The sequence below is a fragment of the Anguilla anguilla genome, chromosome 9 (assembly GCF_013347855.1).
Source record: "Anguilla anguilla isolate fAngAng1 chromosome 9, fAngAng1.pri, whole genome shotgun sequence".
Lineage (NCBI taxonomy): Eukaryota > Metazoa > Chordata > Actinopteri > Anguilliformes > Anguillidae > Anguilla > Anguilla anguilla.
In genome coordinates this window covers 50,403,092-50,417,602 of record NC_049209.1, presented here as the reverse complement: position 1 = coordinate 50,417,602, position 14,511 = coordinate 50,403,092, and the positions used below count along the sequence as shown (strand labels likewise).

Below are 14,511 nucleotides of genomic sequence, written 5' to 3'. Positions count from 1 at the left end.
TGATGGCCCAGGCCTCACCTGCGGCTGTTTCTTCTGCAGCTCCTCGATGACCACGGTGATCTGGGTCTGCCAATTCATCACGCACTGGTCCAGCTTCTCCACCACCTCGGGCATGGACAGCAGCACGTGGGCGTCCGGCTCCAGGTCCATGTCGGGAATGTGCAGCTTGATCTCACCTGCGGAGGGAGGCGGGGCTGCTCTTAGAGCACTGACACGCGGAAAACACACTGTTTCCAGGGAGACCGCCTGGCACCGCCCCCTGCGTCCCACAATCGGAGGCTGGTGGGCATGTTGTCTATTGCTTGGCACAGACAGTGTTTGTTAAATGTTGGCCGGGTTTAATGTTGCGTTTAATGTTATCATTGTTCAGTTTGAATACAATATAAAATTATGAAAATATAAGATTATATGAGTTGGATGACTGAATGTAACCTAGCAATATTTGTATAGCCTATTTTTGTGATATTTTGTGATCTATGACACTGGCACACACACACGGACATACACACACAAGAACAATGAACATACACACATGCACATACACACACGTATGCACACACACATGCATGCACACACACATGCACACACACACGCACACACACACCCTCCAGCTGCTGCAGGGTCCAGTCCACGTGGCTGAGGAACTTGTAGGTGCTGTTGAGCATCTCGTCCCGGATCACCAGCACGCCCTTGGACTCCCGGTCCTTCGCCTGCCTCTCGCCCTGACTGTAGCCGCCATTACTGGACTTCAGCTGCCCCACGGACAGCAAAGGGATGTACACCTGCAGGACGGGACAGGGCCCCACGGGTCAGAAAGGGCTTTAAACACACTGCAGGAGATCCCAAATATCACTACTGCACAGACGCTGCTGAAATGTTATGAAGCATTAATTCTTTGTTATTTTCTTTAACAGACAGCGAGTGTGTTTTTTAGCGTACCACAACTGCAGGCGTAATAAGTGAACTCTCAAGCTTGTCGCATGTCAAAACAGCAATGGCACATGAGACAAGAATGAAGAGTTTTCGTTAGGAGAAAAATCTGACACAGACTTTACATTACAGGCATTTAGCAGACGCTCTTATCCAGAGCGACTTACACAACTTTTTACATAGCATTTGACATTGTATCCATTTTATACAGCTGGATATATACTGAAGCAATGCAGGTTAAGTACCTTGCTCAAGGGTACAACGGCAGCATCCTTACCCGGGAATCGAACCTGCGACCTTTCGGTTACAAGCCCAGTACCTTACCCACTGTGCTACACTCCGACTTCATGGGGTAGGGACTACAGAGTCAAAATGATTAGCGGACAAAGTGATCAGAGCCGGCCTCTGTCACGTACGTGGTTCAGGAGGAGCTTCAGTATCAACAGAGGGTGTCCGTTCATCATCCCCATCTGCAGCATCCCCGGCATCGTGTCGTTAGCCTCTTTAATGTCCAGCGGCTCGGCGATGGGATCTGCGAGCAGTGAAAAAGCGTGCGCGTTAAAACACGCTCTGCCAAGCAAGAGCGTCAGAATCTGAACAGTACCATTGGTAGAATGAGTCAAGTCCTAATGGTCAGGTTGCTATCTGAGCAACTTGGCCTTTTGTCTGAGACAGGAAAATGTGTTGTTGCATTTATAAACACATAATTAAATATGGTCTTAATAACTAAGCCACAAAACCAAATTAATTTGACTCTAATAAGACCAAGAGAAAGCGGGGGAGGACATGAAAACATAATTCTGAATGTGTTTATAACATGGCTTGCACCAATATATTACATTACAGGCATTTATCATAAGTTTTTATCCTGAGCGACTCACACAGCTTTTGAATTTTACATTGTATCCATGCATACATTGGAATATATACTGAAGCAATTCAGGTCAGTTAGCTGATGGCTGTGTCCTACCTAAGAACTGAACCAGCAACCTTCTGGTTACGAGGCCTGTTCTCTAATCTATAAACTACACTGCGGCCCCGTTTAATGCCCGTCCTGGGCCTTTGCCCTTACCTTTAGTGTTTCTGATGAAGTACAGCGTGTTGGACTCGGCGAACCTCTGGGGGGCGCTGTTCACTGCCACGTGAAGCTCCAGGTGGTACACCACCTTCACCTCGGTCCTCTGGGGAGTCAACGTGATACGGCTTGACACCTGCACACCCTGAGAGACACGTCTAAAACTGGCCAGATGTACTGAACGCTCCGAATGGTCACATCCTCCAGAGAACCGGCAGAACAGAAGTTTAAGCTTCTTTTTTTTTTGTTTGTTTGTTGGCATTATACGTGTGGCTTGGATGATGAAAACGTAAATGTTATTTACATAAAGAGAGGGGAGAGGGTGAGACAGAGAGAGGAAGAGAGGGACAGAGAGAGAGAGATAGATAGAGAGAGAGAAGGGAGATAGAGCTGTAGAGAGAGAGAGAGAGAGAGAGACAGAGAGAGAGAGAGAGAGGTAGAGAGAAAGAGAGAGGGGGGGAAGAGAGGGACAGAGAGAGAGAGAGAGAGTTTTAGAGGAAGAGAGGGACAGAGAGAGAGAGAGAGAGGTAGAGAGAGAGAGTCATACTGTGAGTGGCGGCTCATCCTTAGCTTCAGCGAGTGAGGAGGGGGTCTGAGGAGCCCCCACAGAACTGGCGGTCTCTGAAGTCAGTGATGACTTCCTGCGCTTCTTCTTCTTCCCTACGGACAAACGAGCAGGAAAATGTGCCCCAGGACACGCCCCTTCTGACCCAGGTGCCCCATGTGCCCCTTTGATCTGATTTATTTTATTTTTTTGTATTATTGCTGCTGTCATTTATTCACACTCATTTAGCCAAAATATACCCTGTACAATAAAACCGTTTTTCGAACGTAAAACAGTTTTTTATAGGTTGGCTGGCCTTTTCTCACTTCAAGCACTTAACCCTTTCAAAAGGTCTCTGCCTGGCCCTGTTGCACGCCAACATTTGTTTTCTTTTTTTAAACACAAGTTTCCAATTTATTTGTTTTTTTTAATACTCCTTAAAACCAGGTGACGTGGTGATAGGCCCAAAATGAAAAAAGCAGCGTGCTGCAAGCGGTGACAGCCAGGTACAGACATGCCGACGCTTCCTCACCTGGGGATTTTCCCCCCTCTGCTTTGGTGGGTGTGGCGGGGAGCTTAGCGGACTCCTTGGTTGCCTCTTCATTTTCGTTAGCCTCCTTCGCAGCTGGGTTCTCTTCTGGGTCTTGACAGCACAGAAGTCAGTGTGAACACATACAGTCGCTAAGATGAATACGCAGTCGCGGCACATAAATGTATTGATAAAATGGACAGATAATAACACCGGCTTAAAAGCAAGGCGTAAAGTCTGTAGCCTGTAGAGAACTGTAAATCCTACAGACAATGTCGGCTGGCAACCTGCATAAGCAAAAACTGCATTGAACTGTAACCCAAGCAACAGTAATAGGATTCTAAAGAATACTGTGACATTAAGTTACGTAGCCTTCACTTGGTGAAGATCTTATATTGCTGCAGATGACTTGGGGGTCAAAGCACCCCTTCAGAATTGTTGGCTAGGTTAAAATTCTGTTACGTTTATATTCTAACAGTTTCACAAGAGTTCAAACACATACTTGTGATACTGTAATTCGCTAATAAAATACGATAGGCCAAATGGTGTTTAGCTCACATCAGTGCACTACGCATTCTGGCGTAGTGCACTGCGGCGACATGGCTCAGGAGGTAAGAGTGATTGTCTGGCAGTCGGAGGGTTGCCGGTTCAAACCCCAACCTGGGTGTGTCGAAGTGTCCTTGTGCAAGACACCTAACCCCTAACTGCTCTGGCGAATGAGAGGCGTCAGTTGTAAAGCGCTTTGGATAAAAGCGCTATATAAATGCAGTCCATTTACCATTCTAAGTCTTAACGTGCAATGTATGGTGCATTACTCGTAACAGACGCTCTTTGTCAGAGCGACTTACAGAACGTAAATACATGACTAACATTCTCTTTTACGTTTCATAATTAGGCTACAGCTGGGATTGAGTGGGTTCATTGCATGGACTTCTGAAACGACAGATATACGTATTTCGTCTCACATGCGCGAGCCAAAAGATCTACCGCACGCACTGAACAAGTCAATGACCAGAGAAATTAGTTTGCGCGAGCAATGAATTTAAAGTCAGAATCTTTCATCCGTTGGTTTAACGTACCGTTAGAAAGATTATTGGCTGTTAACCATACACCAAACACATACGCTTAACTTTAGTTACGACATAGGTAGCCGTTAACTAACAGCATCATAATGAAACTTGCGTATGTTGTTCTGTTAATGTTAACTTTCTCTAATTTAGCGAAGACAGCCAATATATCAGTATCTGGCGTAGCTAGACTGCAACTGTGAACTAGACTAGACTAGCAAATATTATATACTAGCTAGTCTAACTGTGTAACTAACTTTAGCACAAGACTTGATCATATAATTTATTAAGAGTATCATCATTGTGATCACTCACCAATTGGGACTTGCACTTCAACCTCTTCTTCCCTTAAACATTTGAAAAACAGTAGCGCTGAAACCCCCTCTTCTTCAGTGATCTCGTTCAAAAACCGATTGATTTTTTGCGCCTCCTCGCCATCCCCACGACCCAGCAAGTCCTCAAAGTAGCTGACACTGTCAAGATTAAAACAGGCGCACACGCGGTCTCGTAGCCATTCCACGCGTGGGTCATCGAGTGACATTTTGCTGAAATTAAAGTAAATTTACATCTTATCCATTCAAAACTCTCTGCGCTTGTGTACACCTGCGGCTGCAGAGACGCTTGTGGTTGTCTTGGCAACCAGCGCACTTCCGGTTTCCGTGGGTGTCTATGCTTGAGCCAGAGCAGAGACCGTAGAGCCGAGCGTACGGCCACAGAACTTAGACGCTGGTCTGTCGCACTTTTTGCCTTAATTGGAAGCATTTGCTAAGGCACTTGCTGCGGAGGGGAAGCTTTCAGGTTGCTAAAACATCTGCATATACGCATAGTTTATCCATATCTTTGTGTGTCACATAGGGCATCAGCGTTTTCCATTTATGCCTACCTGTCCTGGGCCATCCTCACTGTGGTTATCCTGTGCTGGTGTGTTAGTTTTGAAGAGTGCAAAACTTGTGTTGCTGTTTAGGTATGTGGCATGCCGCCCCAAACAATAACTCGGCGGATGCCATACCTGCCATCCCAATGGTGGCATCACTGCCAGCTCCCTAAAGTCAAGAGACACCACCATCGGCACATCAGCATCTGGGGGTGCCTGTGGTCCCTTCTTTTACTGAAAATGTGTGGAATGCACAACTATATTGTAAATCTGTGAAATTTCAAGAAAATGGGCTAAAAGCATTTGATAGATGTGCATTTTTCAATATCTGAAAGTGGAAATAATTCGCATTTATGCCCTTATGTTTTGAATTGTAACTGTCTTGATAACACATTTTATTTAAATATATCTAGTATATTCCACCTCTGTAATGGTTCACCACCCTTTTTCCAAGATAGCCACCGCCCCCTCTTGGACATTTTGCAATGGTTGCCCAGTTTGAGATGTAAGGTAATTTGAAATGACCCTTTGAAACCTATGTAATTAATTATGTCAAATATAAATGGTGTACATTATTGAACAACCATGATTTACATGTCTATAATAATAATAATAATAATAGATCTAACTGAAAGCAGCACTGAAGGGGCTAAGCACTATGATGGATGAAACTTCCGATTCAGCTTACTATGTACAGTGCCATCTTTGACACACTGTTTGTAGGAGAATTTTGAGACTCCCCATGAGTGTGATGACGTCACATGTTAAAGTTAAAGGTATTCCCATCAATGTTGATCAGACTGTTTCCTCCAAACTCTCAATGCTTCATGATAAAAATTATATACACTCATATATCACATGTATAACTATATACTAATATAATCAATATGTAATCCAATAACTCTATATCAGTAGTTGCAGCAAAGCTTATGGTAACGCAAGAAACCACAGTATCCACTGTAGAAAAAAGGCAAACGCAGAAGGCTTAAGAAAAATCATACTTACTCACTAAGCAGAAAAAACTAATCAAATAATAATTCCAGCAGATAACACTAACCAAAAACTAATCATATATTACTAAAAATATAATCCAAAAAACTAACAAAACGTTATTACCCAATAGAAATATGCTAGAAAACTTAGAAAACTAATACTTTACAGTGATCCCTGTGTAACCTGAATAAAAAGAAAAAGTACAGGAGGCTATAACTCTGTGAACTTGTATGTGTAATGGAAAAATACAGAAAGCAATTACGTGTATGCATAGTGAAAAAGTACAGAGTAAGGGAAAATTGGAAAAATACAGACAGCAATGACGTGGTGTATGCGTAGTGGGAAAGTACAAAGTAAGGGAAGATTGGGGTACCTGTTCACTGATGAAGATTAATTAAGAACATCAATAGATTAATTAAGAACATCAATAGAACCAAAAATCAGTTTTGGGGCACCTGTCCACTATGATAAGATTGATTATTGATACATTAAGAACATCATAAGGACCGAAAATCATTTTTGTGCCAAAAAAGTCAAGTTGACCCACGAACAGGAAAGTGAAACTCCTTACTGTGCCAGAAAAGACCAGATGGCTGATATTTTTAGAAATATGTTAAAGGGGGGTTGTGGGCACAATTTGTGTATAAAATGTATGCAAAACTGACAATCGAGGTTCAATTCTGCTGAATTGATCCGGCTTTGTGCACCTGTGCAATAAAGTCTGAACTTTCTGAAGAGCTTGCTGCTGTTGTGTCTTTTCCCTCCTGAAATTGTTTTTTACAGATCGGCGATTGGTGTGGAACTCTGTCGGTTCCTAGACACGACATGTTGTGCACAACAAAATCCATTTGCCTCTCATTCGCCAGAGCAGTTAGAGGTTAGGGGTTAGGTGTCTTGCTCAAGGACACTTCGACATGCCCAGGGCGGGGTTTGAACCAGCAATCCTCCGACTGCCAGACAATCGGTCTTACCTCCTGAGCTATATCGCCCTCTAACCAGCAACATCATTTTGCACGGAATTACTGTGCAACCTCCTCACGAAAAAAAACTGCTTCTGTCCAAGACAATTTTATTCTTTCATCGCTACGTCCGAGCTATTAGTGCATCCGATGGCTGCGTTCACGTCACTTGCATTGAGACAAAATTGCAAATGTACATTTGCGCGCAATCAGTTTTCATTGCATAATCTGCACAGACACAGCACATTATGTCTGTGCTGAACACAGCAGATGTACCAACATGCAGGTTGCGTTACCTATGCATTATGCGCAACGTTGATAAAAATGCTACGTCCAAAAGCTTCGCTGCGCAAAAACATTTCGTCACTGTTCCCAGAATCCCCTGTCTTCACTCGCTTTATTCTGCTTGCAGCAGGCAGTGTTCGTAATAAACATGGCGACGGCCGCAGCTGCTGGCGTGGGAGAACTGCAGAAAGAGCTGATTTGTCCAATTTGCTTGGATTTTTTCGACGATCCAGTTATTTTGAAATGTGGCCACAACTTCTGTCGAGGTTGCATTTTAATGCACTGGGAGGAAAATGGAGACGATGATATAGGATATCACTGTCCAGAATGCAGACAGGTTTGTACCTCTAGCTAGCTAACGTTAACACTGTGTTTAAAACCACAACAAGATAGCTAGCTTGTTACCTAACTGTAATTGGAGAAGGGTATTCATCAAGTGCTTCTAAATTACCTTTAGTTCGTAGCTTGTCATTTTAAAGTTATATTTATTTTTGTTACAGTGTTTTCATTTGTTAAAGATTATGTTTATAACGGTAATGTCTTGCCCCCTCTCTCAGGTATTTGGCAAAATAAGCTTCACTACGAATTACCTGGTAAAGAACTTGGTGGACAAATTGGACGGACTGGAATTTTTGAAGTCAGGTAAACCCACCGCCCCAGTGAAACCCACCAAACTGGACAGCAAGTGTGACAAACACGGCGAAGAACTAAAACTGTACTGCCACACGGACAGCAAACCCATCTGCGTCGTGTGTCGGGAGTCAAGAGCGCACAGGTATGCTGGGGATTAATGCATTGTACCCCATTTGATGCTTTGCATGGGCACTTTAAATTGGTGCCCGTTGACAAGATGGCAATCAGTGAAGTTTTTTTGTTTTTTATTTAGCCCCCTGTAGCCTTTGGCATTGTTAGCTTTATTATAAGCTAGCGAGGCCACTGCCAAGCCAACCACACACAGACAAGACAGCAACCCAAGGATATCGTGTCACAACGACAATGGAATGCAATATTAGCCATGTTGTTGTTGGCTTCGACTCAGTCCTTGCAGATTGCATTGGTATTGGTACTGGTATTGTAAACGCTGATTAACTAGGAGTGAAAGTTGGCTAGCTAGCTGGGATAATAGCTAACTAATGCTAGCCATGCTTGCCGCGCATAGCTCACGTTGGTCTAATAGGCTGTTAGGCTGGTTGACCAGCTGACAGTGTGGACCCCCCCACCATATACATCCGAATAGTCCAATATGGAGCACGAAGGCGAGGTAAAAGATAAGGTGTTGGAGTCCTCTGTTCTTGCAAAACACAAAACACAGCTAAATGCGATAGGAGAGAACAGGAGACTAAGTAAGTTCTCTGATGTCTTGGGGCTCTGGCTTCTGTTCTCAGAACCGAGAATGCTATGCATTCTCAACCGAAAAGTTGATGCATAACGCTGTCGTGGAATTGTATACGATGGAATATGTAATGTGTGCACAACAGATGCTCTGTGTGTGAGCTGTAATGTGTGAGAGACAGACTTTGTGTGGGCAGAGTTTGGGTAATCATGTGTATTGTACGTGTGTATGTTTAAATACATTTGTGACAGTATAAGGGTCTGAACTCAAAGATAAATGAAAGAAAGAGAAGTTAAGCAGACCACTCAAGGTGTGTGTGTGTGTGTTGGTGGGTGGGAGAGTGTGATCCAGCATGATACTTCAGTTGATATACTTGCTTGGTGTGCCATAATGTTGCAAAATAATTTGTGAGAACTAGGGTTGCTGATCTGTGATGTTCTATTGTTGTTAATGATCACCAGTGCTTAATTTAGCTAGTCTAGGTCAGTGTTGCCTGACCCCTAATCTCTGACCTGATCCTTAATTTATTAAGTATTTAGCCTGTTAGTTTGCAAACACTGATGCTTGTCTCAAAGCTAGCTCTAAAATGAAGTTTCTTTAAAAGGCACCATGACGTAGCTCCTTTGCCAGAGGTCATCGATGACATGAAGGTGAGTCGTGCGTACTTGTAGTGTTCAGAATCTTAACGGTACTATAATGATGGAGTCTGGCCAACTTCCAGGGAATGTGCTGGGATAATAAACTGCTTGTCAGCCGACTGTTTGTCTTGGAATCCTTGATCATGTTTAGGTGGGAATGCAGTTGGAGGGGATGATTCAAGCCAATGTGAGCACTGACCCTGTAACGAAACTGTCTAGAACCCATGTCACAAATGAAATTACCCTCCCTTAAATTCCCTGTCATTTAGGTGCGGGGCCAGACATTCATACTGCCCAATGTAGAAATTGTTGCATGCTGTAATACTGAAGCTAACGCAATGGAGGATACAATGGGGTCTGTATCACAAAGCAGGGTTACGGAGTTAGCTGGATAACTGCACTGAGTAAAACCCGGAACGGATCATTTTACTTCAGTCCGTGTTCCAGCTTTGGGAGGGCTCTGGGTTTTTACTCGGCGCGAGTTATCCGGCTAACGTGGTGAACCTGCTTCGTGATAGCGACCCCAGGTTGTCAATTCCTCTCTGTGTTGTGATTTTTAAAGCGCACTCGTCGTCTCTCTCAGGGGGAGCTCAGGTTGAAGCTCATTAAGCTCACCTGGCAGAAGTCGCTGTGTGAGAGGGTGAAGTCGACGGACGAGGCGGCCAAGGCCGACACCAAGGTGAGTCCCCGGCCCATTTCTCCAATCCACCTCCACCTTGAATCGCTTCCTCTTCATTCATTTGTTACGTTGACCCACCAGCACCCCAACTCTTCATTGGACATCTTTATCAATGGGTACTTAATTTTCTTAATTACAATGAACTATTTGTTATTTGTATGTTTATTTGCTAGGAATGTGTCAGAAAACATTGTTACAATGTTAAAAACGAGTATTAAATGTGCAAATTTTTGCAAATTTATAACACCTGTTCCCCGATTAAACTGATAAATTAAAAAGCAAACTCGTGTGGGCGGAGGAGATGCAAAACAGAAGGGTCTGTCGAAATTAAAACAAGCTGGAAGGTGCCCATGGAAATGTGTGCCTTCTGAGGACTCGGGACGTGGCAGCCCCATCTGAGCACTTTCGTTTCCGCGGGCTCAGGAGACGCTGGAACGTTCCCGACCCAAACGTTCCGTCGGCCTCTTTCTGATGCGTCGCCGTCCCTCATTTGACTTTGGCTTGTGCCCGAGTCTCCGCCTACGCGGTGCCTTCACGTGGTACTTGTAGTTTTCCAGGGCCAGACAGGGCACAGAAAGCTGTTGGGCTGCTTCTTGGTTATACAAGCTTATGCAGTGCCGAATTAGGCACATTTTTTGTACCGTTACCCATCAAAGCCAAATGTAGGAGCGAACGCATAACAGTAAGCAGAATATGTAGCTGGTGCCCGGCCTCCTTGCTTTCCTGTGTAAAATGTGACATCAGTATTGTGGGAGAAAGATCTGCTTTGTGTACATTTTGCTTATACTGAGTGCCAGTATGTTTCATCATGTGTGCTTGAAAACAGTATGTCTATTTCTGTGTGTCAAGATGTGCTCGAGCAGTAACGTTAATTGTAAAAAAGAGAAACCTGCCCTGTCCAGGGCATGAGTAAACATAGTGTGAAACAATCGATATAGAGACGCCAAAAATTTTGCAAGACGTGTTGTTTGTGCTTTTTGGATATCTTTAGAACAAGCTGATTTTTATCCTTACAAGGTGGAGGATAAGATTGCAGAGCTGGAAGTGTATAAAGATCTGATCTACCCCACCTTAGGGTAGAGAATATAAAATAAAAAGTCTTATGCCTTTTTGTGATTAATCCAGCGTAAGAAACAAGATCTGAAAAGGAAGATCGAGAACGACATCGGCGCTCTGGTCCAGTTCCTCCTGGACGAGAAAGAGGACATCCTGGCCAGCCTGGAGGCGGAGGAGGTGGCGACCGTCGCCATGATCGACGAGAACCTGAAGGACGTGTCCAAGGAAATGGCCGCCGTGGACAAAGCCATCACCGACATACAGAACCACCTGAGCGGGAAGTCCACCTTCGAGGTGCGTCCGCTGCCGTCTCCTCGCGAGGTCTGTCCACCTCGAGCAGCGCTGCTCAACGCCGCGGTCTCTGCAGGCATTCGCTGCAGCCATACGCTGCACCACCAGATGTCAGTAATGAGCTTACTTCCTGATCCGTGGAGGAAAAAAGGGAAATCTGGTGGTGTATTGTATGGTTGGAGCAGCTTACCTGCGAGGCACTGCGGCCCACAGGATGTGGAGTTGAGTGGTGCTGGCCTGGAGGATATAAGGTGGGCTGTTTAGTCGAAGTCCCGAGGCTTGTGGAAGTTTTACATAAATGCCTGATTCTAAGGAATGCGGCCATGTCTGTGTGTTTGTTAAATGGTTTCTTTTTAGATGGTGTTACTGCAGTAACTGCTTACTTGATCGCGCATCAGTCTGCACTGCTGAATTTGCCAGTTCTTTTCCAAAAGCCTTTTTAAATGTCAGTTGCAATGAATGTTTGTCTGATATCACTGACCAATAACTACAGCATTCTGGGTAATGGTGGTCGAGACTTACAGTTTTTCTCCACACTGCTCTAATGTTTTAATAGTTATGAATAGTTATTTTTGGAAGGAAATCTTACTTCTGAACCTCATCCTAGTTGGTAAAAAAATCATAAGAAGGGTCTACATTAAATTGACAGTCAGACTAAATAACGGTTATGAACAGTTATGAATATTTGACAGGTTTGAGTGTGAGACGGAGCACAGTCATTTGATGCATACTTGGGTGGCAGTGTAGCATAATGGTTACTGCAACTGCAGAGTTGCAGGTTTGATTCTCTCTAGGGGCACAGCTATTGTACCCTTGAGGAAGGTGCTTAACTCGAATGGCTTCAGTAAATATCCAGCTGTATAAACGGATTGTATGGAAAAAACATTTAAGATCGTTCCCCATTTACGACTTTTAAGTTCTGGATCAGACAGTCTGCTAAATTCCTAAAATGTAAATGTACTTGTGGGTTTTGCTTTAATGTTCTCATGCTTATTTGGTTTAATTCTCTAAAGCCTGTTATTAAGCAGCTGATGGTTTGATGGATAGCACTGATGAGCTAAGCAGCACTCTTACCACACGACTAACGCTATCACACCGCAACGGCAAAGGGCATTTGAGGAGACGTGAATATTTATATGCCGTGACCAAGCTCTCCGTGATGTAACCAACTGTGTTATAATTTAAGTGATTCCTGCCACATGGTATTTTTCACAAATCTAATCTCATGTTCTGTGACATTAAATAGTAGGCTATGCCTTTTCACAGTGACATTTTTACATGTCGTGGAACCTAACTTAACCAGAATTTTTAATTGTTTTGGTTAAAGTTTTTTCCTTTGTTACTGTGGCAATCTAACCCCCTTCCTTCTCTCTTCCCTTACAGGCCATTAGTCAGACCATTGCAAGGTACTCATTTTTTCGTCGTGTCACTGGTGTGAGTCATTTGGCTGTCAGGCTATATCACGTTTTCGATGACCCTCCTGTCCTTTCCTCCTCAGCCCGTTCCAGGTCTCCTCCCCCTTGCAGGCCACCAACTGTCCCCCAAACTGGGAGGAGTTCAACGGCCCCCTGCAGCTGATCATGTGGAAGAAGATGATGCACGTGCTGCACACGGGTAAGGGCTAGTCGCCTAATTTAACTGACTGATTGACTAACTGGACTGATTGGACTGATTGTCAGGCTAATTGAACGGACTTTTGAACTGACGAATTGACTAATTTAACTGAACGACTGAATGTTTGGACTGACTAATTCAGTAATTGGACTGACTAATTTAACAGACTGATTGACTAACTGGACTGATTGGACTCATTGTCAGGCTAATTGAACGGACTATTGAACTGACAAATTGACTAATTTAACTGACCGACTGAATGTTTGGACTGACTAATTCAGTAATTGGACTGACTAATTTAACAGACTGATTGACTAACTGGAGTAATTGACTAATTGGACTGATTGTCGGACTAATTGATTGACTAATTGAACCGACTGAGTATTTGACTGACCGGGTCTGTTTTTACCCCTAACCCCCTCCTCTCTCTGCCTGCCCACAGTCCCCGCCAACCTGGCCCTGGACATGGACACGGCGCACCCCGGCCTCCAGGTGGGCGACTTCGACACCAAGGTGGAGGAGGGCCAGGCGCGGTCGCTGGAGCCCGACCTGCCGCAGCGCTTCACCCGCTTCCTGGGCGTGCTGGCCACCGCCCAGTTCTCCAGCGGCCAGCACTACTGGGAGGTGGACGTGCGGGACAAGGGCGTGTGGTACCTGGGCGTGACCACCGAGTACAGCAACCGCAAGGGCTACGTCAACCTGTCGCCCTCGGCCGGCTACTGGAGCCTGTGCCTGCAGGACCGGCTGTACGCCAACGAGGAGGACGCCCGCCTGTCGCTGGCCGACTACTGGAACTCGCCGCGCGTGGGCGTGTACCTGGACTACGAGCGCGGCCGCGTCTCCTTCTACGACGCCGTGGCCATGAAGCACGTCTACACCTTCGAGGCCTACTTCGACGAGCCCGTCTTCCCCTTCTTCAGCCCCGGGAAGAACGACCCGGGGAGCCGACTGCAGCTCTGCCACTACTACTGATCCCCCCTCCCCCCCCCCGCCCCGCCCTCGCCCTCGCCCTCGCCCTCATGCCCCCCCATCCCCCAGCGCCCAGAGAAGGCCTTCGCGGCGTTCCGTCGACCATCCGGTTTCAAGCAGGGTTCTACGCTGTGCTCCAAGGTTGCGGGTTGCGTTTGTAATTCACTGGATTTTCTACTAAGTAGTAGGACAACCTTTTTTTTTTTTTTTTAAACTCCCAATGTAGCCACATAGAAACCAGTTTAGGTGTAAGAACCAAGTTTTGAACAGACAATCCCACAGCTGATTTTGGACCGACGTTGGGACTGCCGAAAAATTATGAACTGACAATTTAGCGAGTGCCACGTTTTTTTTGTGCCATGTTACCTCGGGGGGTGTAGTCTGCCATGGTTTTTAGAAAAATTATTTATAAGTTTAGATGGATTATGCTTTGTTTTTAATCTGTTCTGTCTTCAGTTGGCGTGGATTGGGGCAGACTATTAATGAAGCGTTCACACAAGGTTATCACTTGAAACACAATGGGAAGTGCAGGCACTGGTGACAGCGGATTTTTTTTGTTACATTTACGCATTGTGGCCTGTTTAGGGTAGCTGTGCTGATTCTTCCAGGTTTATCTTCTGGTCTGGTGGTTGGCATGGTGATTCTGTTCTACACAAACTAAACTTCACTGTAGAA

At 45.0% G+C, this 14,511-nt stretch overlaps 2 protein-coding genes across 3 annotated transcripts in view; one reads left to right on the top strand and one right to left on the bottom strand.

Annotated features, from left to right (window-relative positions):
* Positions 1-4,771, bottom strand: part of dnah10 (dynein axonemal heavy chain 10) — a 43,363-nt gene extending 38,592 nt beyond the window's left edge. The window contains exons 1-7 of the mRNA XM_035432449.1: positions 4,461-4,771; positions 3,082-3,192; positions 2,553-2,665; positions 2,003-2,111; positions 1,347-1,462; positions 605-782; positions 19-176 (exon numbers count right to left, since the gene is read on the bottom strand). Coding sequence (XP_035288340.1) covers positions 19-176; positions 605-782; positions 1,347-1,462; positions 2,003-2,111; positions 2,553-2,665; positions 3,082-3,192; positions 4,461-4,686 — 1,011 coding nt within the window. The 5' untranslated portion in view covers positions 4,687-4,771. The remainder of the gene's footprint in view (positions 1-18; positions 177-604; positions 783-1,346; positions 1,463-2,002; positions 2,112-2,552; positions 2,666-3,081; positions 3,193-4,460) is intronic.
* A 2,564-nt stretch (positions 4,772-7,335) lies between these two features.
* Positions 7,336-13,868, top strand: trim47 (tripartite motif containing 47). Of its 2 annotated transcripts, none has more exons than XM_035431795.1 (8): positions 7,336-7,593; positions 7,814-8,031; positions 9,194-9,239; positions 9,790-9,906; positions 11,032-11,256; positions 12,637-12,659; positions 12,752-12,867; positions 13,310-13,868. In XM_035431795.1, exons 1-8 carry the CDS (start codon positions 7,405-7,407, stop codon positions 13,837-13,839), a joined length of 1,464 nt encoding a protein of 487 aa, XP_035287686.1. In that variant the 5' UTR covers positions 7,336-7,404; the 3' UTR covers positions 13,840-13,868. The 2 variants fall into 2 exon arrangements, with proteins under 2 accessions (XP_035287686.1, XP_035287688.1); XM_035431797.1 differs by having other exon boundaries at positions 7,337-7,593; positions 9,811-9,906.
* Positions 13,869-14,511: the final 643 nt, after the last annotated feature.

Excerpts from the sequence above, each read along its gene's own strand:
- trim47 (XM_035431795.1), top strand. The coding sequence starts at position 7,405 with ATGGCGACGGCCGCAGCTGCTGGCGTGGGAGAACTGCAGAAAGAGCTG. Across the intron at positions 9,240-9,789 it reads AGGTCATCGATGACATGAAG|CGCACTCGTCGTCTCTCTCA; the intron begins GTGAGTCGTGCG and ends TGATTTTTAAAG. Across the intron at positions 12,660-12,751 it reads ATTAGTCAGACCATTGCAAG|CCCGTTCCAGGTCTCCTCCC; the intron begins GTACTCATTTTT and ends TTTCCTCCTCAG.